General features: G+C 41.1%; 1 protein-coding gene across 1 annotated transcript in view; it reads left to right on the forward strand.

Annotated features, from left to right (window-relative positions):
* Window positions 1-24,725, forward strand: part of CSMD1 (CUB and Sushi multiple domains 1) — a 998,673-nt gene that overhangs the window by 174,293 nt on the left and 799,655 nt on the right. Inside the window, exon 2 of the mRNA XM_081189289.1 lies at window positions 21,956-22,172. Coding sequence (XP_081045415.1) covers window positions 21,956-22,172 — 217 coding nt within the window. The remainder of the gene's footprint in view (window positions 1-21,955; window positions 22,173-24,725) is intronic.

Below are 24,725 nucleotides of genomic sequence, written 5' to 3' on the forward strand. Positions count from 1 at the left end.
GAATAGGAAGAGGGAAGGGTATGTGTGTGTTGCCTGAATTCCAAGAGGCAGTTATCAAGCAATGCTATGACTTAACATCCAAATTTTTAACAGTGCTCTTTTTTTCAACTAAACAGTAAACATGGTAGCATATTTGTGCATATGATTAATCACTGCTTCCTGCCATGGGAACATAAATTTACTAAGGAAGCCAATTAAGGAGAAGATGGAACAAAATGAAAATATTCTAACTCTCCTAAGTGCAGTGCTATTAGCAAGAGACAGATTAGACAGATTAGATGAACAGAATGCTAAAGCTGCGAACCCTAAATAGAAATAAAATGTAAAAATAAACAAAACAATAAAAATACATTCTGCAAATTATAAGCAGATATAAAAATGGGGCTGGGAAATCCAACAAGGAACAATTTAAATATATAAGAAGAAGAAGAAGAAGAGTTTGGATTTGATATCCCGCCTTTCACTCCCCTTCAGGAGTCTCAAAGCGGCTAACAATCTCCTTTCCCTTCCTCCCCCACAACAAACACTCTGTGGGGTGAGTGGGGCTGAGAGACTTCAAAGAAGTGTGACTGGCCCAAGGTCACCCAGCAGCTGCATGTGGAGGAGCGGAGACGCGAACCCGGTTACCCAGATTACGTGACTACCGCTCTTAACCACTACACCACACTGGTGTAGGCTTTGCATCTTACAATAAGTGATGGAAAATGGATGCATGGGTGGTCTGAGTAGTGTGGAAAAAGGAATTTGTAAACTGTGGTCATAATGAGATGCATGCAGTGCAGCTATTGGGGGACCTAGTATCCAGTTTTCTTTGCAAATCATAATTGCAGTGGGCTAGAATTGTGTATTGTCAGGTGCAACTTTTACAGTAGCTTTATGATACATTTGTACACTATAAAAGGAGTGATTTTCCTAATATCCCCCCTTAGTGATTTTACTGTTACCTTATTTTTTTTTTAATAAAAAAACCTAAACCCTGAACAAAGGTTTCTCCACAGAGCCATTAAGGCTACAGCCCTATACATACCGGGGATAAATCCAACTGAAGTCAATGAGGTTTACTACAGTTAAGAAAACAGATGATGGTTACAACTTTCACTGTAGTCTATTTCCCTTGCAACACTGTAGTTTCAGCCATAGCTTGTGACATACCAGTGGCATAGATACATCACAATCTGAGAAATCAGTGAAAGAACTGACAGTCTATACTCTCTGCATATAGCCTGGTGGTTAGTTGGTTAGTAAGAGTAATTAGATTAGCTTTTTTATACATTCGTCTTCAATTAAATTATCTTGTACTTAAGTATCAATATCGTGGGTGCAGGGAGGAGGTAGGCAAAGTAAGTTGATTTTGAAGGAAGATTAGGATACTTCCACAAGAGATGCTCATCATGCCTATTTGCCTATAATTCATTTTGAGGAGCTTTTCAGAACTTGAATATATGGTTAATGTGGCATAAAAATGGGAAGCGACTGTTTTAAATTCACATAATAGCTTCTAGGAATGTGAGTAACACATTTAAATGAATGCATGATCATTTCTTCTTTTCATATACAGATGTTTACATTTAAATAATCTGTATGTTCATATATCGGGTCCCAAACCACCAATCACCAGAGGCCAAAACAACACCTGGATCTGCCTCCTGCAGCATAACAGCAATAGAAAGGATGCATGAGCCTTGAGTAGAGGGAGAAAATGTATTCTCCGTGATCTCTTGTGCAAGGCTACCAGAAGACTTCTCGCAGTGTGGTGCCACAATATTATCAGAAGCACAGGGAATAATGAAGATGCAGACTTTGGCAGATGAACTTTAGTGGCCCATCCAAAGATTTTGAGAGAGAGCTTATGCAAAGTGTTTCACAGGGCTAGTTTGGAAACAGCAGTTCAAGGGGCAGTCGCCTTTCTCCTAACCTTCCCCTTCCACCCTTTGATTCTAGCCAGAGAGTGCTTTCAGCCACTGTTCTGTTGCCTTATAAAGTCAGTGCATGAAAGAACAGAGAACTGATGGGGAAGCCTATTCTACATGCATATGGAGTCTGACTGGATGCTATTTTTAAGATATAAATTGCTAAGCTATAAGAGTACTACTGATCACATTGAAACTATTACAGTGGTACCTCGGGTTACAGACGCTTCAGGTTACAGACTCTGCTAACCCAGAAATAGTACCTCAGGTTAAGTACTTCGCTTCAGGATGAGAACAGAAATCGCACAGCAGGAGGCCCCATTAGCTAAAGTGGTACCTCAGGTTAAGAACAGTTTCAGTTTAAGAACGGACCTCCAGAACGAATTAAGTTCTTAACCTGAGGTACCACTGTATGTCATATACTAGCAGAGTGTGTGTGTGGGGGGAATCCTGGGTTTGTTGATTTGCTAACTGTTCTTAAAGTTCATTTTCAAATTCAGTTTTTAAACCATGCTTTAAAAAGCACTGTTGGTTTACTGGGTACAAAACTTACACATAAGCTTCTGCTGCGGCATTTTCCTGCTGTAGGTTGCGTAATAAATCTGAGATGAGATGTAAGACAGCATGACACGGAGCACTCTGATCACGTGACATGTATGAATGCTGACAATTGATAGGCTTATTATAGTTTTATAGGTGTATAATGCACTTGAAATAAATTAAGTGTTTTTACATAGTATTTATTTAAAATACTAGTTCCTGCCCTAAGGCTCACAAACAAAATTAAAAAATACCAGATTGAAGAATGAAAGGTTAGGAAGGAGCAAGAGAACATGCCAGGCAATATATAATTTGCAAATTGTGACACCTTAATAAAAACGATCCATTACAATTGATGGATGTCCTCCCCCCCCACCCTTTTAAAATAATAAAAAAGGAAACCCACAAGTGGAGCAATATATTGTGTGTAAAATCTTGTGTTTCACTGAAATGTAACATTTTGGTAGAGGTACAAAAGCCATAAATGCAAGTTTTTGTTTTTATTTTATTTTTCTTGTAAAAAAAAACATGAAGACAGCAGTGTCTTTTAAAAGCTGTGCAATTTGACGGTTTTGTCTTGCATTTGACAATTTCCTCTTTTGTAATTTATTTTGAAGCATTCAGAACTAAGGTTCTTAGCATAACCTTTGCTGACTTCTGTCCCACATGAAATGTGCATGAATTGATTTCCCTTAATTAGTGGAAGAAGGTTCCAGAAGGCACTATCCTAATCAGTTTGGCCAGAAGCATCCTGAATCGGTACTGCAGTTTCTGTAATGAACTCCAACCTTTCTTATACTGCTTTAGAAAATTGAACTGGTGCTTTCCAATACTGATAAGCAGGACAGGGGGATAGAAATAAAAGGGTGGAATCCAATGAGACGATTTCTGCTTGAAAAATTGGATTTCACTCCCCTCCTTCCTCCCCTGTAACTCCCATACCTCCCCAAATCTAAACTGGAAGACCGTGTAATTAAAGCGGATTTTTGGGGTGTACTGGGGCCTGCACAGAGGAAAGGGAAATCCCATTGCATGAACAGAAATCTGTTCCATTAGCAAGCCTATGCACAGTGAGCCTTGAGAACTGGGAAGCAGGTGGTAAAACAAAGGAGCAACAAGAATGGCATGACAAGACAATCTCTTGGAAGTGAAATGGCAACAACTTTATTGATTACAGATGACACATAACTAAATGGGGCAGGGGGAGAACACAGAAGATAAGTATCAGAGATGGATCATTATAGATCTCTGAATTTCCTCTTTGAATACCAAAATAACAGCAATCCATACAATTGTGAATAATGACACACAAACTATTTCCATTTCAATTCTTCCCTCAGAGAAAACATGTATAATACAATTACAGTGGTACCTTGGTTTAAGAACAGTCCTGTTTATGAACAATTCAGTTTACGAACTCTGAAAAACCGGAAGTAGTGTCCCGGTTTGCGAACTTTACCTTGGTCTAAGAATGGAAGCCGAACGCTGGAAGGGCACTAGCAGCAGCAGGCCTCATTAGGGAAAGTGAACCTCGGTTTAAGAACGGTTTCGGTTTAAGAACGGACTTCCGGAACAGATTACGTTCATAAACCGAGGTACCACTATATTACAGTAACAAAGCTTTATTGTTTTCTTTTATGTCTTAACTAAACTAAAACCAAAGTAGTACTTAAAATACAATGTTTGCTTGAATATTGCTTTTTTTTTCTCCTTCTAAAATACCTCTCAAATTATCCTTGTGATCTTTGTTAGTTTGGGGGCTCACTGAGTTTTGTATTGAAGTGCCAGCTCTGGTTTGGTTTCGACCCAGAACATTCAGATAACTGGCTTCAAATACATTCCATCAGGTATGCTGCTTCCTTACCCAGGTCATTTTGGGATTAAAATGCACTGGTACCTGTCACAAGGCCAGTGGCCCTCAGTGAACTTGCAAGCAAAATGACAACTTCAAATTGACAATAAAAGGTCTGCTCCCACTATAAGCATGGCAAAGGATTTGTTTGAATTTACTCTCGGGACTTGTCTGCACTGCTCTCTAGCAATGCAAGATGTCAATTTAATGTGCATCTGATGCCTAGTTTGCCTGATAAAGAGTTGGGAATTGTTGTTGCTCTTTGTTGTTTAGTTGTTGCTCTTAAAGGTAAAGGTACCCTTGACCATTAGGTCTAGATACGGACGATTCTGGGGTTGTGCACTCATCTCGCTCTATAGGCTGAGGGACCGGCGTTTGTACGCAGACAGCTTCCAGGTCATGTGGCCAGCATGACTAAGCCGCTTCTGATGAACCAGAGCAGCACACGGAAATGCTGTTTATCTTCCCACTGGAGCAGTACCTATTCATCGACTTGCACTTTGACGTGCTTTCGAACTGCTAGGTTGGCAGGAGCTGGGACCGAACAACAGGAGCTCACCCAGTCGCGGGGGTTCAAACCGCCAACCTTCTGATTGGCAATCCCTAGGCTCTGTGGCTTAGACCATAGTGCCACCTGCGTCCCAATCTTGTTGCTCTTAGTTATTCCCAAAATGAATAGGGCTCCTATTCTACCAATGAAATATACTGTAACAATAAAAATTAGCTTGTAACTGCTGCCTCCCACATTGTTTTTGATGTGTTAGCAGCACCAAAGTGAGCTCTCTGGGGTGCAAGCTTGGGCATTGTGTTTGGAGTTTCTGGGCTTCCCAGACAACAAGACCTCACAGTCAATTGAGATTATGTCTGCTGAAAGCACTGTGCCAAGTTGAAACTCAGTCTCCTTTGTCCTAATTGCTTTCTCTTTGAGTTATGAAGGTTATAGAACTATTATGTTCACATGACAATGTGCTGTTTACAATTTATACCTTCCCTTCTGCCTTCTTGTGGAATGCACCTATAAACCAGAATAATATAGAACCAATAATATTTCTCTCTCTTGCCATCCCATCAGTGGAATCTTGTTAATGAATCATACAAAATTCCAAGAAAAGCTATCAAAATCATCAAAGCTTCAATAAATATTATGATTACTGAACAGACATGTTGTGAAGTTACATTAATTATGTGTAATGCATCCTTGAAAAAAAATGCAATTATCAACTTGCTTTTCAAGTGTGCATTATTAAAGTAAAAAAACAACCTTGTAGAACTAGGATGGGCGGCCAGTAAAATCCAGAGATGATAAAAGCAGTACTATCATCATAAATGTCTATATGCTTTTGTAAAACCTTTCTTAAACAAGCAATTTTCTGTTTAAAATATTAACCTCCTTATAAGTTAAATTCTTCAAAAGATTAATCTTATCTGTCCACAGTCTTCTTTTTTAAAAAAGTTATTCACATTTATGTCCTTTTGCTAGTGACCCATTAAATTAATTTTGTACAACATGTTATGGTTGAGATGACTGATTCACTCATGAAACTGGATGCAACTTTATAATAGAAAATGGATGATAATGATAAGATGTGTGAGTAGAATTCAGATTTAAATGCCTTAACACAGTGTTTCCCAACCTGGGAGCTGTGACCCACAAACTCAAAATAATTATTGCTTTTAATCAGGGGTTGTTTTGCACTGGAAACTCGGAGGAACTGAGATCCCTTACCTTTCAAGGGATTGTCTGGGTGGGGAAGGCTGGAACAGATATCCATCCAGTGCCTGAGGCAAAAATCCACCTACAGTGGTACCTCTGGATGCAAACGGGATCCATTCCGGAGCCCCGTTCGCATCCTGAGTAAAACGTAGGACGCGTCTGTGCGTATCGCATTTTGCTTCCGTGCATGCGAGTGACGTCATTTTGAGCGTCTGCATATATGCGAGCGGCGAAGCCCGGAAGTAACGCACTCCGTTACTTCCGGGTAGCCATGGAGCGTAACTTGAAAACACTCGACCTGAAGCACATCTAACCAGAGGTATGACTGTATATCTGTAATCAATAAAGTTTCATTTCTAATCCAGGTCATTGTCTGCTTGAGTTTTTTCAATCACATCTTACATTTAGCTATTGCCTGGATGGCAGTTTGGGGTGTGCACTGTGACTGGGCATGCAGTAAACAAACAAACATTGTGGTGAGTTCCCCCATCTTTTTTCAACAAAGAGGAATTGCTTCTAATCCTGAACTGGTATGATATTTTTTTGTTGACATATCATAACACAGTGTTGGCTCTTGTAACCATACATCAGAAAGGCTCGAATCTTACATTTTAACACTTGGGAACTACCTACTGGTGGCTGATTTGGTGAGGGTTCACCATAAGGTCCTTGTACAAGGAGTTCTTTGAGCAGCCTCCACATCAGAAGCAAGCTATAATATTCACTCAAAATGACTTTCTGTACCAGCATCTTGTAGCAAAATAATCACAGGATCTGTGGCCAGGGTTGATCAATAATTAGGCTAAGGGTGATTTGAAGTTTGCTTACATTTGAGTCATTAAATTTTTCTTCGGCTGTGTACACATGTAGCCTTTGAAGCACACAGGGGTTGTTTTTCACAGTGTGCTTTGCTACATAGTGGCTTGCAATTGGCGCACACCTTCATGCAATAATGTCATATAAAGTGACGGTTACTATTCATGCTGACTTTACACACAGGTTGGTATGTTTTCCAGCTAATGTGAAATGGTGTTCCCTATTCCCCTTCTCTTAATTAGCGACTTCAGATACCTTAAAAAATAATTGCTGTCTTTCAAAAAAGAGAGGCTGGAAACTTGTGTGTTGATATATTGATATATGTATTTCAGTATACAAAGTATACTGTTTCCTATTTTTCCTGTTTCACTCATAGATAAGTTGAACAAGGTAAGGGGTAGTGGCACAGCCCTGCAATGTCAGTAGGCCTGCTTCAAAAAGTGGTGACCTGAGAAAGCACTCTGTCTACACATGCGTGCAATAAGTACTTGGGAAGCGCATTTTCAGCACAAAACAGATTACAAGCATCCCAGCAGAATGCACTTCAGATTAATAACCCCACAAAAGGTGCCTGCATCCAACACTGAATGCACATTTTCTTGCAGTGTGTACACACCCTTTGTCTGTGCAAAAATAACAACTCATTGAAGTGTGATAGGATCCTGAAAGATACATTTTTGGAAGTGAGGTTATCTAAATGCTGGTTTTCAGGTTACTAAAATGTTTCCGTTACCGTATTTTTCGCTCTATAAGACGCACCAGACCACAAGATGCACCTAGTTTTTGGAGGAGAAAAAAAAAAGAAAAAAAATTATTCTGAATCTCAGAAGCCAGAATAGCAAGAGGGATTGCTGTGCAGTGAAAGCAGCAACCCCTCTTGCTGTTCTGGCTTTTGTGATAGCTGCGCAGCCTTCATTCGCTCCATAAGACGCACACACATTTCCCCTTACTTTTTAGGAGGGAAAAAGTGAGTCTTATAGAGCAAGAAATATGGTACTTAGTTACCACTGAGTATCTTGAGCTTACTGATGAAGCAATATCTTTTCTTCTGCCATTCGGTAGTACATTTCTTTGTAAGACAGGTTTTTCAGCAATGGTGGTTGTGAGAGACAGAAAATACAGCAACAGGCTCTGCATCAATAATGATCTGAGACTGTGTCTGATAATCATCATACCCTTCTACATTGACCTACTTGTGGAAAAATGCAAACTCTGCCATCCCACTGATGCTTTCCAAAATGTACTTTGCAGTGAATAAAACTACTTAATATATTCATAGCTTGAGTTTGTTATATCTAACAGTGCTTCTGCAACTGTATGTTTTTGGAATAAATGTTCATAGTTTATGAAGCAATAGCCTGCAATCAAATGATTGGTGTTCTTACATTACCATTAAAAAAAACAACCCTTGTGAATAACTTTGTAAGTACTGTACGTATTTTAACAAATTCCACATTAAATAGGGGCACTAAGTAAATTTTTGCTTGGATGCCTCAAGTAATGATTATAAAATAGGCAACCCTGCAGTTAAAATGCATAAAACTGAAAGCTGCTGAAGATCTAAACTCCAGAATTCAAGTGACAATCAATGGGTCACCACAGGCATCGACAAACTCGGTCCTCCAGATGTTTTGAGACTACAATTCCCATCATCCCTGACCACTGGTCCAGTTAGCTAGGGATGATGGGAGTTGTAGTCCCCAAACATCTGGAGAGCCGAGTTTGCCTATGCCTGGGTTACCATATCAAGTAAATTTGGACTTTTGGGTTGTCATATCAAAAAGACTGGAAACCACAGCCTTGACATACCCGTTTTCTATATAGGAGAATGGCATAGAATTGTTCTGTAACACTTGTTCATTATTAAAATTGTATTGAGGAGTAAAAAAGAAAAAGAAATTAGTACTTAGCATAAACACAAGCTTTTCTGCTTTAACAGAAAGGCTGTTTGAGCTGCTATAGCTTAAACAGAACATAGTACCCAGTTCAAGTGATTTGCAATTGTTTTAAGCAGAAGATAAGGTAGGGGCACACTGGTGCTGGAATGAAACACTCACTGAACAATGTGATTCAGCATAAGAGAGAGAGACAAGTGTGTACAAGTATGCTGGAATATCAGGATCCTATCTGTTTGTCCCACCACTATTAAAGAACATTTAGGTCCCAAAACATTTTGGCACCTAAGGCAAACCAAAAAATGTCGCCCCTCTCCCACTAGGGAAGAAGGGGTAAGTGAAGATCTGCATCAGGATCTTCTGCCCCGTGTATCCTGCTGGCTGAAGCAATTGCCTCACCTTGCCTCTTGGGTGAGCCAGGCCTGATGTTGCAGCCCCCACAATGATCAGTCTAAAGGCTGCCAAAAAGCTGGATCCTTTTAAGCTTCTTAAATCCACAAACCTTATGTTTAGCCTCTAGTTATGTTTTCATTGATTAAGTTCATTAGTCACAAACCTACCACATTCAAAGAGTTCGATAAAGTACTTTGAAATCAGCCTGTGACATTTTTGCAAGGCTACATAAGAGAAGAACTGCAATAAATAGATAAAAATGATGCCAGTCACTCAGGGTCATGGACATTTGATGTGTCAAAGAGGAATTTTAAAACATGTTGTATTGTTGTTGTTGTTGTTGTTGTTGTTGTTGTTGTTGTTGTTGTTGTTGTTGTTGTTGTTGTTGTTATTATTATTATTATTATTATTATTATTATTAATCAAACTCTTCACCCAAAGAGCTCTCCCAACATCAACATGCCCAATATAGTGATTGACGGTTGAGGATTATAACCTGAGTCTTCTCTATGCAAGTCTAACCACTACTTCATAGTGCTCTTTTGTACATGGCTGGCAATTTGAAATCAGATACAGGTTCAGAGAAGTTGGATCTAGGACCAATAAACTAGCAATGTTGTTATTAATATTAGCATATTGGTCAAATAGCAGTATTTTGGAAAGCCGAGATTTATTGAAACATTCCTACACTACAACAAACTTTGAGGCTAGCCCTGCTGTGCTGATACCTTGGCTTTGTATGAGGGCAAAATAGCCTAAATGGCTGGTGTGTGGGATTTTGTCTCTATTTTTTTTAAAAATGAAGTACTCTTTGTTCAAACACTCATTGTACATCAGTGTGATTGGGCTGCCACTATAAACTGAAGTTATCATCTCAGTTCTGTTTTCAACACAATGAAGCCGAAAACAATAAAAAAATCAGCATTCACATAAACTTCAAGGTAATGAAAAAAATTAAGACAACAGCAAAATGTGATTTGCAGAAGGAGTACATTTTAAAACAGCTGCAATTCAGTTTATCCCCACCTTGGAATAAGTCCAACCTAAGTCAATGGGACTTGTTTTTGTGTAGAAATGTAGAGGATTGTGCTGTTAACGTTCTGATATCTATGATTTTGGGTTTTGTGCCATCAGGTACTGGAGAACAAATGTATGAGTGACCTTATCTTTCTTATTAGACTTTATCTCATCATTCCTTGGGCTGCTCTGATAGGTAACTTTAGTATTAAATGAAAATGGTAATCCCTCCTAAAACGGTGCATGTTCACATTATACTTGTTATCCGAGGTCAGGACCAAGTCGGATTGAGATGCTTCAGGAATCAAAACTAAACCCAAATTGCATCTGAAAAAGTTCACTCTAGGCCATGAAAATTTATGCTACAATTAAGTGCCTCAAGACTCCTTCCTGGTCAAGCCTAACTTAGATGTTATTTGAAGCTAACAGATTTTGGAATTAATTACGCCAATACGGAGAACACCCATGGCAAATATATTTTTTAATCTGTAAATTTCACAGCTTTAAGATTAACGCTTCCAGTTTATGCACCAGAAATTCCTATTGTGAATACACTGTCACATTACTAAATTATAATGCCATGGACTTAAAAGCAGCTATGTTTGTTGGTGTTGCTGGGAAACAATAACAATTTGGTTTAAATGTTTAGAGGGCATGCTAAAGTTGTAAAATTTACACAGGGTGTAGTACTGAGGATTAATTTTACTTTATTTTTAACATGCAACCTTAGCTTTAAATACTTTGTTTCTAGGCTATGTACCTGTTCCCTTGGCACTCCTTATATGTAAGGGATTCAATCCCAACTTCATTACACTTAGAGTAGAAGACCCATTGAAATCAAGTCCAAGTGATTGCAATGGATCTACTCTAAACATGATGGGAAGTTTGGAACTAACTCAAGGTTATTTGGATTCATAAAGCTGCTTTGGTGGCAAAAGGATCGTACTTTCATTCTTATATGGCACAATGTTCGATGAGTGGTATCCAACATGGCAGCCTGTTTGCACTGTGGGCTCCTGCTCACATGAATCAGATTTTCTCTTTCTCTTCTTTTCCATTCAGTCCCTTGTGTGCTCTCTCTGGAGGGTTGAGGACCCCCCAGAGCAAATTTTAGGGGTACTGCAGGGGAAGAAGAGTCAAGGAAGTCTTGCACCCACTGGCATGACATGGGATTTAATCCTCTATCTTGTGGGATACTGACTGCTGACTCTGGGATACCTCTGCTGCTGGAGTTCCACTTTGCCTCTTGTGACCACATTGTTTCCTTTTTCTTCCTCTACAACCAGCCCTTTTCTCTTTCATCTCTTATTATATATGACAGCCTATTCTTGTAGCCTACTACTGCTTCTCTTTTCTTTTATAGGACAGGGAAGGAGTAGATAAGGTGTGCAGACCATCACTATTATTTGATTAGGGAGGAGGCATGTTGTGGCTATGTATGATATATCCAAACACTGTGAATTAGCTGTGCACTTTCCCCTTAGCCTTCAAAAACCAAGCAAGCATTGAGAAACCCCATCCCTCATTAAGAGTGTGAGTCCTATGCTTACAACCAGCTGTATTCCCTATTTAATAAACTTGTCAGTCACCAACACCTGTATGGAGGATGAATCGATAGTCCAGGCTCAAGAGACAATACAGTATTCAGTTTTACTAATACACTGCTTCAGAAGCCAGCATATAAAAGGACACTGCAGAATAACTTGATACAACATAGGTAAAGGTAAAGGATCCCTGGACAGTTAAATCCAATCAAAGGTGACTATGGGGTGCGGTGCTCATTTTGCTTCAGGCAAGAGAGCTGGTGTTTGTCCACAGACAATTTTCCGGGCCATGTGGCCAGCATGACTAAACCGCTTCTGGAGCAACAGAACACTATGACAGAAACCAGACCACATGGAAACACCGTTTACCTTTCTGCCATAGTGGTACTGTGCTGGTCCGGGGGGGGGGGTACCGTGTGGCGTGGTCTAAGTCCAGTCCTAGGTCGAGGGTAAGGAGGCTGTCCGTCAGGGGTGAAGTGAGGTCCAAAACGAGGAGTCAGGTGTGGTCAGGAACTCAGGAGAGCAGGTCAGGGCGCCGGCAGGAACAGGTTACCAACAATGTTGTTCCCACAACCTGGGGCTGGGCGGGCTGGCCTTTATCTCCTCCAAGGCATAGGGCAGCCCCGGTCCACAGGTGCCTCACCTCCCCTGGCCTGGAGGCGAGCACTCCTCCTGAGAGAACTTAGTTCCCTCTGCCTCTCTGCCCTGAGCCTCTGCAGCTCAGGAGAGGCTGGAGGGTTACTGGACCCAGAGGCAACCTCACCTTCCCCTGGAGCACCTGCAGGCAATGGGTCCTCAATCACCTCCGGAGCCAGAGCGGATTCAGCTGGTGTCTGCTCCTGAGGATCCGGCACAGGTGAGGGGCCTTCAGATTCAAGCCCCTGCCCCGGCTCAGCCGGCCCTGGAGGCGGGGACTCCTGTGCAGGCTGGTATTCCTCAGGTTCAGCCTCTGAATCAGATGCCCAGGCCATCACAGGTACCTAGTTATCTACTTGCACTAGTGTGCTTTCAAGCTGCTAGGTTGGCAGGAGCTGGGACAGAGCAACAGGAGCTCAGCACCGTTGTGCAGATTCGAAGCGCTGACCTTCCGATCGGCAAGCCCAAGACACTCAGTGGTTTAGACCACAGTGCCACGCTCATCCCATTGATACAACATATGGTATCTGAAGAAGTATTCTCACTGTATAATAGGGGAGCATTTCAGGCAGAGATCTTTGGTTTGATAACAGTGGTATTTGAATTACCCCCCCCCCAAAAAAAAGTGTTCCTATTTTCACAGAATGTGTGCTACCCGATGCAAAATTCTCAGTGCAAGTCAGGGTGACATAGCATCCTTTACAATTAGCATGATGTCCATCTGAATGTAGGAATACTATTCATAAAGTTGACAATTACCGACATTTTTTATTATTAAAGCACATAAAAGAAGTGTAATGCTTTATGCAAACGGTTTGATGGTGTTGTGGTTGCTTAGCAACCAGAAGGCAGCATGATAGAGAAGAAGAAGAAGGACTGAAGCAAATAAAGGGCTGCTTTTCAGTGAAACAGAATCACCATTTGTACAATATCAAAGCCATGATCATAGACTATTTCTTATTTTCAAACAAACATTTCTCCTGAAATCAAATCAGCATATGAGAGATCAATAGCTATTAGTCATGATATCTATATATTGCCAGTATCTGGTTTCTAGGGAATCACTGTTTGTAGGCTTCCCATGGATATTAGTTGGCCACTGTGAAAATTGAATGCTGTACCAAATGGGTGACTTTGGTCTCATACCACAGGATATTTCTTATGTTCTTACCTGTTGTATACATCTAGGAGTATCTAAATTGTGCCTCTTTGCTAAGGTCCCTACAGTGTTCGTTGATGTCACAAATCTATGCCAAGACTAGAACTTTTATATCAAGCCTTCAAAGGTTCTTATCCAGAAGGTGTTACCCGATATTGGCGGTCCCCACAAAAACTATCCTTTATAATCAGGGATATATTCTGAAAATATAGGTTGGGATTCAGCTAATGAGTCCTGTTGTTGGAAGCCCTGCAGAAGAATTTCTGCTTGTGATACATGTCTTCCAACCTTGTCTCCTCTGCCTCCATTCCTCAAAATTGGCTTGGGTGAGTAGGCACAACCTTCAGAGCAGCATTGGTGGGAAGTAGGTGGGAGGGGAGAGGTGCATTGTTCTGCCTGGCAAGCCAAAATGCTTGTCCTGATGGAAAGATCACCTTAGTGCAACGTCAAAATCCTCCCATAGGATTCTTAAATGGCTAAAGTATGTGGTGTCTTTCCTCCAGGCACCTGTGTTTTACTATGAGCTACACAGAACTTATGGCAAAAAAAATAAAAAATGTGACTATAGGGAAACGCTTTCAATAAATGATAGATATTCCAAGTGGGTTGAATGGTTAATAAGTCTTATTTAATTAATTATAACTCGCCCATGTGGCTGGGTTTCCCCAGCCACTCTGGGCGGCTCCCAACAGAATATTAAAAACACAATAAAAGATCAAACATTAAAAACTTCCCTAAACAGGGCTGCTTTCAGATGTCTTATAAAAGTCAGATAGTTGTTTCTTTCCTTGACATCTGATGGGAGGGCGTTTAATTTTTCAGAAAAAATAAAGGCATAAATACCAAAAGGTCACAGAGCACAACATACGGTACACATGAAAACAAAAACGGAACATTTTTATATAAGTCAAGGCTGATGACCGCAGAATTAACAATCATATACAAAATGTGCATCATTTTTGGAATAATGTGGAAATGAAATTCTTGGGGGGGGGGAGAGAGATCTATGTTGAACTGATAAATGCTGTGCTGAAGAATGATTATTTATCAATTGACATTTACCACTAAATGAATCTAATAGCGTTTGGCCATCAGACATGAATATTTGTGCACAGTCAATTTGTTGACCACAGCTAAATTTCTTCCTTTTATGTGCCACTGAACAGATTGGGTAGCCAACTCTACAGTTAAGGCAGAATGAGCCAGCTGCCTCAGGCAGACTATTCAGGGCATCATGAAAGGGTATAGAATTGTTAGCAGATTTTTCTCCTGGTATAAAAAGTAGACCCTTAGAACCTGAGGGTTGAACATATACTTGGTCCAGTATATCTGAAGGAGCGTCTCCACCCCCATCGTTCTACCCGGACACTGAGGTCCAGCACCGAGGGCCTTCTGGCGGTTCCCTCACTGCGAGAAGCCAAGTTACAGGGAACCAGGCAGAGGGCCTGTGGAACGCCCTCCCACCAGATGTCAAAGAGAACAACAACTACCAGGCTTTTAGAAGACATCTGAAGGCAGCCCTGTTTCGGGAAGCTTTTAATGTTTGATGTATTATAGTATTTTAATATTCTTTTGGAAGCCACCCAGAGTGGCTGGGGAAGCCCAGCCAGATGGGCGGGGTATAAATAATAATAAATTAAAAATAGTGCTCAAGTTTTTGATATTTTTAGAAACACCTAGGAAACATTTCCCTTCACCATTTGAATCCCAAAATATGCACCAGATGTGGTCTCCTTAGAGACAGGATAGAGTGCTATAGCCTACAGGGGAGACTATACATATTCAGGCTTATTAATTGCTTATCAGTTAGTCCTTCCTCAAGGCATATTGGCAGTTACAAAGAAACTTCAGAATCACAGGTGGCTACTTGGAGGGGTAGATATTTATAACCTTTTCAAGACAGCAGTGACTAATTTCTTTACACAGGAGTCCACAGTACTGATCCCTGAGTTCCTAATCACTTAATAGGAACTTTGCACCAAATCTATGTCTCCCAGTTTAAGTCACAATGACCTTTGTTATCTTATTGCAACTATTTTCCAGTGAAATCCTCAGTTGCAAATCAGCTTGGTTTGTACGCAAGTGGTTTTAATAAATAAACCATATATGTACTGTCATATAGCCCTTACCGGTTGTCTGAACTGAAAAAGTGCAATTCTATTAGCATAGTGTTATTGTCACATACACCGCAAAGAACCAATAATAATTGCTGCTCTGTGTCATCTCACTTATAGGTCCTGAACAGGTGTGTGTATGTATATACATATGTGATCTGTCTGAAATGTGGAATTCCAATAGTGAAACATATTCAAACCCTCTGAACGCATCCCTGTCAAACCCTTGTTCATTATCTATGTATAGTCACTATATGAAGATGGACAGCAGAATAGTGCCTCCTCTTCCTGTCTGTGAAATATATGCATAAAATCCAAATAAAACCAACAGCAGACAGTAAACAATGCAAGGGCTTTGTTCAGTAAACAGTGGCTTGTTCAATAAACAGCCCTTTGAGTCAGCGGAACAGCTTCTACTGAGCAATAGGACTTCCCGCCTCCCCTTGTGCACCCCCTAAGCCCATTCTGGGGGTTGTACCAACCTTCCAGAGCAGATTTTGGGGCAATGTGGGATGCACACATTGGGAAAAGAATGAGGAAACTTCATTTGTGCACATGGATGCCATTCTGCTTGTACATGGTTTTTTAGTTGAATATAGAACGGTTCAATATCCTAGTTGATGGAAGCCTGAGCAAACAAACATGTTTTCAACAAGATGTTTGGAAGAACCCTACTATAGCAAGAAGAATGAATGCCTCTGCAGGGAAGGACTGTTCCCATTCAGTCACTTAGCAACATATTGCAACATATTGTAAAATGAGGCATCACTAGCAAGACCTCATCTGATGACTAACAATCTCCTTTCCCTTCCTCCCCAACAACAAACACTCTGTGAGGTGAGTGAGGCTGAGAGATTTCAGAGAAGTGTAACTAGCCCAAGGTCACCCAGCAGCTGCATGTGGAGGAGTGGGGAAGCGAACCCAGTTCACCAGATTAGGAGTACACTGCTCTTAACCAGTACACCGTGCTGGCTCTTGATGGTCTTAATGTTCTGGGAAGGTTCTGAAAGAGAAAAGCTATAGCCTAGTCTTGAATTGGGGTGTATGGGGTGTTAGGCAAGGGACACGTTGTGTTCCTTCTCGGGTGGTCTGTCCACCCTGCACTCACTTCTCACCTGTGGCTCCTAGAACTGGCATCCAATGAAGCTGGGTGCTGGAGAATTCAAGGCAGACAAAAATAAGTATTTCTTCACCCAGCACATAGTTAAACTATGGAATTCACTCCCACAATAGGTAGTGTTGGCCACCACCTTGTGTAGCTTTAAAGGAGGATAAGACCAATTTGTGGAGGAATTATTAGACTCTCGATGGCTACTGGCCATCCTGGTTCTGTTTTATCTCATTTGTTGCTAGAAGTGTGCCTTTGAATACCAGTTGCTGGGAATTGCAGCTGAGCAGATTGTAATTATGCTCAGGTTGATCTTGTGGGCTTCACATAAAAATCTGGCAGGCCACTGCAAGAAGGGGATGCTGGGTCAGATAGGGTCAAGAGAACACTCGGGGCATGACTGGCTCCCATGAGTCTTCTCCCCTGTATTTGCATTCACTGTGCATGGAGACACCATGGAGCACTGCTTTAGAAGACAGAGAATAAGAGAGCTGACTCTGCTGTGGCAATACTCTGTTCCTCATTATGCAACAAGAAGGAAGCATTCATATAATGTCGCTTGTTGCAGCTTCCTATTGCCAGCTGAGAGTTCTCGTCCCTTGCTTCAAGCTATGTTTAACAGGATATAAATACATTTTTAGGAACTACTTAATTATAAAAGGCATTACATTTAGGGGAAGAAATGTGGCAGTATCTGCATTATAATGGCTTGGTTTGAACAATTGGCAGATATGCTAGGAAATCCTTCTCTTTTTAAAGGCCTACTGAATTCCCACAGCTTTAATATCTATTCATTAGAGTTGCTGATTTAAATTTAGTAGAAAATGGTTGCTTATTAGTCCTTAGTTTTAACCTGCAAATCCTTTTTTTATTGAATCCTTTATGCTGAGATTTGGAAACTCCCACAAGCATTTGACAGCATTTCAGTAGAGGATTTAGACTTAGAGACCTATTCATAGGAAGTTTTAAAATAAAAATAAAAATTGTAGCCTGGAATAATTTTTTGTTTTGGGTATAACAGCAAGTATTGGGATTATATTTGTGCCTAAACTGCATGTGAGAGCCTAAGCATTGTGCACAAAACATCGCCCCCCTCCCAACTTTTCTCTGTGCAGACATTTTATTCATTACAAAACAGATTGATTTTTAAGCCTCAGTGTAATTCTAAGATTCGGCATATCTGTATTTGTGGGATTAATGAGCTCAGCAAGATGGATAGAAAAAATGTTTGTCGTAAATCAAGGCTACTTGGTAAGGGGTTGCCTGTTAATAAGCTGCCTGCCCTCATATGGTTCTGCAGGGTATATACTATACAATCTCGGAGCAAAGCCCTGCTGAGCAAAGTCTTAGAATTCAGTCATGACTGGAAGTTTTAGAAAACGAGGCTTTTATTGACTGCCTAATTTAGGGGCCATGCACATACTGTAGTCCAGTATCAACACTTTCTGCTAAAAAGTCAATATCTTATACTTTGCATTGAAATATGGTGTCTGTGCCTTCATGTTCATAAAATGTATGCCTGAATAGTTGTTGTTGTTGTTTAGTCGTGTCCGATTCTTCATGACCCTATGGACCAGAGCACGCCAGGCACTCCTGTCTTCCACTGCCTCCTGCAGTTTGGTCAAACTCATGTTTGTAGCTTCGACAACACTATCCAACCATCTCGTCCTCTGTCATCCACTTCTCCTTGTGCCCTCCATCTGTCCCAACATCAGGGTCTTTTCCAGGGAGTCTTCTCTTCTCATGAGGTAGCCAAAGTATTGGAGCCTCAGCTTCGGGGTCTGTCCTTCCAGTGAGCACTCAGGGCTGATTTCCTTAAGAATGGACAGGTTTGATCTTCTTGCAGTCCCTGGGACTCTCAAGAGTCTCCTCCAGCACCATAATTCAAAAGCATCAATTCTTCGGCGATCAGCCTTCTTGATGGTCCCGCTCTCACTTCCATACATCACTACTGGGAAAACCATAGCTTTAACTATACGGACCTTTGTTGGCAAGGTGATGTCTCTGCTTTTTAAGATGCTGTCTACGTTTGTCATTGCTTTTCTTCCAAGAGCCTGAATAGTACTTTCATTTATTAAAATAGGTATCCTACTTTCCCCTGAAGAGCTAAGGGCAATGTGCATAAGAGAAAGGATGTCCCGCATTTCTTCTTCACAAAAAATGTCATGATGTAGGTTAGAATGAGAGGGGCGTGTGCTTGGCTCAGGGTCACCCACCAAGAATCAACTTGCCTCAGAAAGAATTCAGACCCCCAGGTCTTCCTAGTCCAGCACTAAGTCCACTACAACACAACTGGCACAATGCAGCACTCCTGACTAAAGGCATGATCAAACATTTTAGCACCTAAACTGAAGCTTGAAGTTTGGTAATTAAGGTTTTACTGAAGTCCCAGCATGGGGTTTGGCTATTCCAGGAACAACGTACTCAGCATTAGCGATATTAATGTGATCACACCAAGCCACATTACTTATTCCCGCTGGCTGTTATTGCTTGAGAAGCTGTCGCACTAGAGAGACAGGGGAGAGAGATGTTCAAGATTTAATTTGTGCTGAAGCTCAGCCCCCAAATTTTATCGGGCAGGGTCCAGCCTTGCAAATAAGTCAAATAAAATAGGGTTCTATAGGCTGTGTATGGAGTGTATGCACGCAAGTAGGAGTTGGGATTGGGGCTGCTCTGATAGGCAGTGTGAAGCCTCCCTTCCCAGCTGAGGGTATTATTAAATACCATGGTGATTTTTAAAAAAATGCATAAAATTAACACTGAAAAACTTTTGCAATAACTGAACTTTGTAAACCTTTTGTGGCCTGGGCAGGCTGGGTCATCCCCTTATATACCTGCTGGGATTGACAAGCCATCTGATCCTCACCTGAATCTCATACCTCTCCTGTAGCAGCCTCTGATTAGTTATCATTTAACTCTTGGGGGAAATAATTAGCATCACAAGTCATGTGCACAGAAGTTGCCAAACCAATTAACCAACTAGGATTACTGCTAATAGCACCAGTTTTTCTATTGGTATTGCTGGATAGTTTTGATGAACTACAAAAGCATTTTTAGTTTGCTTTCTGTTGCCACCCTGGAACTCTTCTTTATTAGTGCCACTTTGTTTTGTACGATTCCTTGCCAATGAAGGAAAACAACTTTTCTGCTCTTACTGTATATGTTGATAATATGATTTTGGTTACTGAGGACAAACAAGATTGTACAAAAACAAGATTGCGTGCAGGCCTGGCCAGGACATAGGCATCCTGACTGTGACAAAGGTGACCTGTGTGCTTGCTTGCTTGATTAACAGCTTTTGGGAACTTCAAGGTCCCTACTCTCCTGTCTTATGGTCTTTGTACTGGACCTGGAGACTCCAATAGAGAGCATTTTATGTCAAGAAGGAGGGCAAGTGGGTACTCTATCAAATGACATGGAGCAGGGCCTTTTCAGTGGTTGTGCCCATTGTATGCCTCACTCGTCCCAGACCAGGATTTACACCAGCATAATAGAGTTGGCCAGGATGCCAGAAGGGATACAATTTATGAGCTTTCACCATTATCTGCACAGCAGGGGGTGTTAAGTCAACAGTGCAAAGGCTGAGCTGAAGCATTCCCTGCTGGTTACCTGCTTTCAGTGATAGGGGTCGCTGTTTGGTAGTACCCAATTGGTTAGCTGTCAGATTCTAGAGGTCCCTATCGGTGGCTCTTAGGTAATTCACAAAATACAGAGTCCATTCATAAAACACAGTGTTCATTCATAAAGCAGTAACATAAATCTCCCTTGCTACATATTGGGTGTATATTTCAGCAGTTGAACGTACAGGTTTATGGCCATGCTGTAGTGTAGTGCTTATGCGACTGTGAATAAAAGGTGGCTGGGTTCATTGTCTCGGGGTTTGGAGGGGAAGAGGTGACAAAACTGATTTCCAATAAGTGCCCCCTTTATTTCCATAACAAGTTGTTGAGTCTGTACTCTGAATGGTGACACCAGGGACCAAGAAGGTGCAGGGTTAGTCAGTCCAACCCCTGCACAGTCTCATCAGGACTGACATTAAGGCAATTGGGCCTAATTGGGCCCTCGTGCTGCTCCTAAAGGGGTCCCTGCACCGGGGCAATCTAGATGGACTTTATTTATATCTGTAAGAATTTGCAGACTTTTGCTGTGAACTGGGGCCCTACAAAAAAAAAAATCAAGTTGCGCCCCACTGCTTCAAATTGGGCCCCACTGGCTAGCCCTGAGTCTCATAGTTGCTGGGCCTGAGTTGCCCTGTCCTTGCATGAAGTCTTGGGTTTACAATTTTGGGAGAGGGGAGACTGCGGCACTGGGGAACGGGCAGGCTGGCGAGCCCCCCTAGATTTAGAGGCCCTAGGCATCACCCTACTTAGCCTATACATAAATCCGGCACTGGGTCAAGGCGGCATCTGCCCCTCTTTCACTGACACCGCTGCAACATCAACATCCCGAATGTGTACTGTAGTATTTATTTACTTATTTGTTCATTTATTTATTTATTTACCCACGCCCCTCCCCCCAGATTGGTCGGCCCAGATAGGTCGACCCAAGGAGTGACGCAGCCGGGGACTCCCTAATGGTGTGGGGGCTAGCCACGCCCCCCGCACAGAGGGGAGAACTCGGGACGAGCCCGCAAAAATGAAATGGCTTTGGTGGGCAGGCGCTCGGGGGCTGCAAGAGATTGCTTTTTCAAAATTGCCGGGGGGGGGGGCTGTTTGAAACTAGCCCGGGGGCTGCAAGTGGCCCCCGGGCTGGACTTTGGACATGCCTGTTCTAAATGTTCTTTCTAAGACTGAAGCACAACAATTGGATTTTGCACCATCATCCGCAAACATATTAACTTGATGTTCAACATTTCCTATTGTCACTCCCTTCACAGAGGCATCTGCACATAGTTGTATAGCTAAGATCTCCATCACCACTGCAGAAAGCAGGTTCTGAAGCTTTAATTTTTTAAAAAAATAAATACATTATCCTGCGGTAACTCAAGGGTACAGGAGAAAAGGATAAATTAATCTGAAACTTATACTAAAGCAAAATATCTGTTAGATATCTCACTCAGGACTGTTCAAATAAACATGCTGTTAGATGGTTTGACACATGCCATGGAATGCTGAGTTTTCAATATTTCTTTTCATGTTTCCTATGATAATTAGAAATATATATATTTAAAACTAGGTAAAAAGAAATATTAAAATTGGAAAGCACAGCTGTTCTCACTTTTTTATTCTCTCTTTCTCTCTCTCTCTTTGTTTTTCAGGTCAGAACTGTGGAGGGTTAGTACAGGGTCCAAATGGTACAATAGAAAGCCCAGGATTTCCTCATGGCTATCCAAATTATGCCAATTGCACATGGATCATTATCACAGGAGAACGTAACAGGATACAATTATCATTTCATACGTTTGCCCTTGAAGAAGATTTTGATATTTTGTCTGTTTATGATGGGCAACCACAGCAAGGAAACCTGAAAGTGAGGTAAAGTTATTCATGGCTACACTTATACTGTTTATAAGACTTCTGTTTCGTGAACAATTAGTGATTCGCAGCAATTAATAGCCACATGTGTTCTACTTTTCATAATGGCAAAGAGATGGATTGATGCTTGCTGAAAGTCAAATGATCTGTTTCTCCTGATTTTCAGCTATAACAATCACAGTTGCCATTATTTCTCTACATTTTCTCTTCTTCAGAAACGGTTGTCAAGTGCCGGGGGGAAAGCATTGTTAAGTTAATGTCTGACTACTCTTGCTTATATAGAAAAGCTTATTGTGTTTCAGAAACAAATTTGGTAATTTCAGTAACATGTAAAATGGGGACAATATAGCAGATAGCACATTCAGTTGCCTCATTGTTCAACTGCCCCCTCCGAAAGAAAAATATTGTAGAAGGGAAATAAAGGGGAGTGATGTATTGTATTTCTTGCAAAAAGACTTGGTGCATTGGTTTTGAGCTTGGTATGTGTTTTCAGTCCTACGCTTCTCTCATTTCCCTGTATCCCAGATACAAGGCTATCCTTGGAATATGTAACCAAAGAGTGAGGACTGAGGATGTCTTATTACAGATGTATATGAATGCAGTATGATGCTGTGTTTCTGCAGACCTCTTTAAATAGCAATCCACATAGCAACAGTCTCCATGGATGAAGCCTTTTGCATGCACTAGCTTACTGTGCAGATTGGGTGGTATTCTTCACGTCACCACTTGGTATGGAGAAAAGGGCTTGATTTACATGGGAAGACAGTACCCAGGAGTGGCAGACTTCTGCCCTTGTAATTGTATTAAATGTGAAGCCTTCTCCAGTTGGTGAACATATTGTGTCATTCCTGCATGCTTGCTTTGCATGAGTGGTTTTAAACACTTACTGTATATGTCCTAACTTTGCTGCTCCAGTCTCATATTTTGACCATTTATATTGTGGCCATTATTTCCCACCATACCTGGTACTTCCTGAAAAGCCAACAAAAATAGCCTACACCCAGGCTGCTTCAAATACCACTTTTGGTCCATTTGGATTCTCTTGCTAGCTGCGATTAGTTTGGTATATCCACCAACCAGGGCCTTACTTTCAGTCCACATAGTTACGTTTATTCTGAAAAGGTGCTGGCTTTTTCTTGTTGTTGTTGTTTGAATCATTTCAAAGACAAGCATCTTTTCAATGCTACTTTTCCTGTTTTGCTGTTGCTGACTTTAGGTCTTTTGGCATTAATGTTTAACGCTTTATGCTTTACAAATTTTGTGTGCATTTTCAAATGATTATCCACAGTGTGGTCACCTTGCTTGCTGCAAAATGTACTAAAAGCATGGCGAAGAAATCCTCATTCATTTTAACACTTAGGCTGTATTTCAGAATCTGAATTCAGTACTTCCAATATGTACACAGGGACCTGAATGTATTCTTAAAGTTCTGGACAGACACCGGCCTATATTGTCTGTAGTGGTGTAGTGAGGCTTCATGTACACTATGGAAATGAATGCAGAGAGCATTCATGTGCAGTGAACAGAAGTTTGCAAAAGTTCTGTGAAGTTTCTTTTTATTGTGTGTCAGGTATTTCCCACTGAAAAGATGTTTCTGAGCCAGGGATTTCTTGTAACACATTTGATGTATTGTGCAGCTTTGTTTTCATCTATAATGAACCCACACCCACATCAAGCTCTAGAGAAATGGTCTTAGAAGCCCATCTGTAACTACTAGAAAGTATAGAACTTGTTCTTACTGCTAATGTGCAACAGGGAATTGGATTATTTTATTTATTTTTTTGTGCTAAATAAGCATATTGATGGGGGGAGTTTCTAACATTTTTATTCTTGTGCACATTTATAAAGGGGAAGTAATAAATTGGTCAGCTACAGGTAAGGATATTTAAATAGTCATAATGCCGCAAGGCGATATATGGCTTTCAAAAGTATGAAAGTGAATTAAACATTCCATATTTGTATTGTATTGTATTGTATTGTATTGTATTGTATTGTATTGTATTGTATTGTATTGTATTGCATTGCATTGCATTGCATTATAGTGTGTGTGTGTGTGTGTGTGTGTGTGTGTTTGTGTGTGTGTGTGTGTGTGTGAAGAAAAAATAGCAGCATCACCATAAGACTAGCAACACAGAAAAAACAAAGGTTAGCATGCGCCCCCTCCAGTTGAAGAAAGTTCTCTTCCTCCCAAGGCCTCTATTTGCAAATGAATGTCTGTGTCTTTTGGCCTGTTCATGGCTAATTAAAGGTTGTAGCTAGAGAGTATGTGCTCAACAAAGATGCAAAACTTGATAATGCTGCAATATTAACACTCCAGAAGGTGGCAGCAACAAGTTTGAGTACATTGCAAATAATTCATCCTACCAAAGGCAGCAGCAAAAAAGGGCTAAGTTAGGAGCAGAATGAGGTTAAATGGCTCATCTGGCTTCAGCCAGTGATGGGATGAAGCACACTGCCTCCCACATGTGCCTTACCTGGATCCTGGTTGGCTGCAAAATCACCCCAGCCAAAACTGTATGGGTTAAGTGGAAGGGATTGGACAAATAGTCGCTT

Source organism: Podarcis bocagei, assembly GCF_964188305.1.
Source record: "Podarcis bocagei genome assembly, chromosome: 3".
NCBI lineage: Eukaryota > Metazoa > Chordata > Lepidosauria > Squamata > Lacertidae > Podarcis > Podarcis bocagei.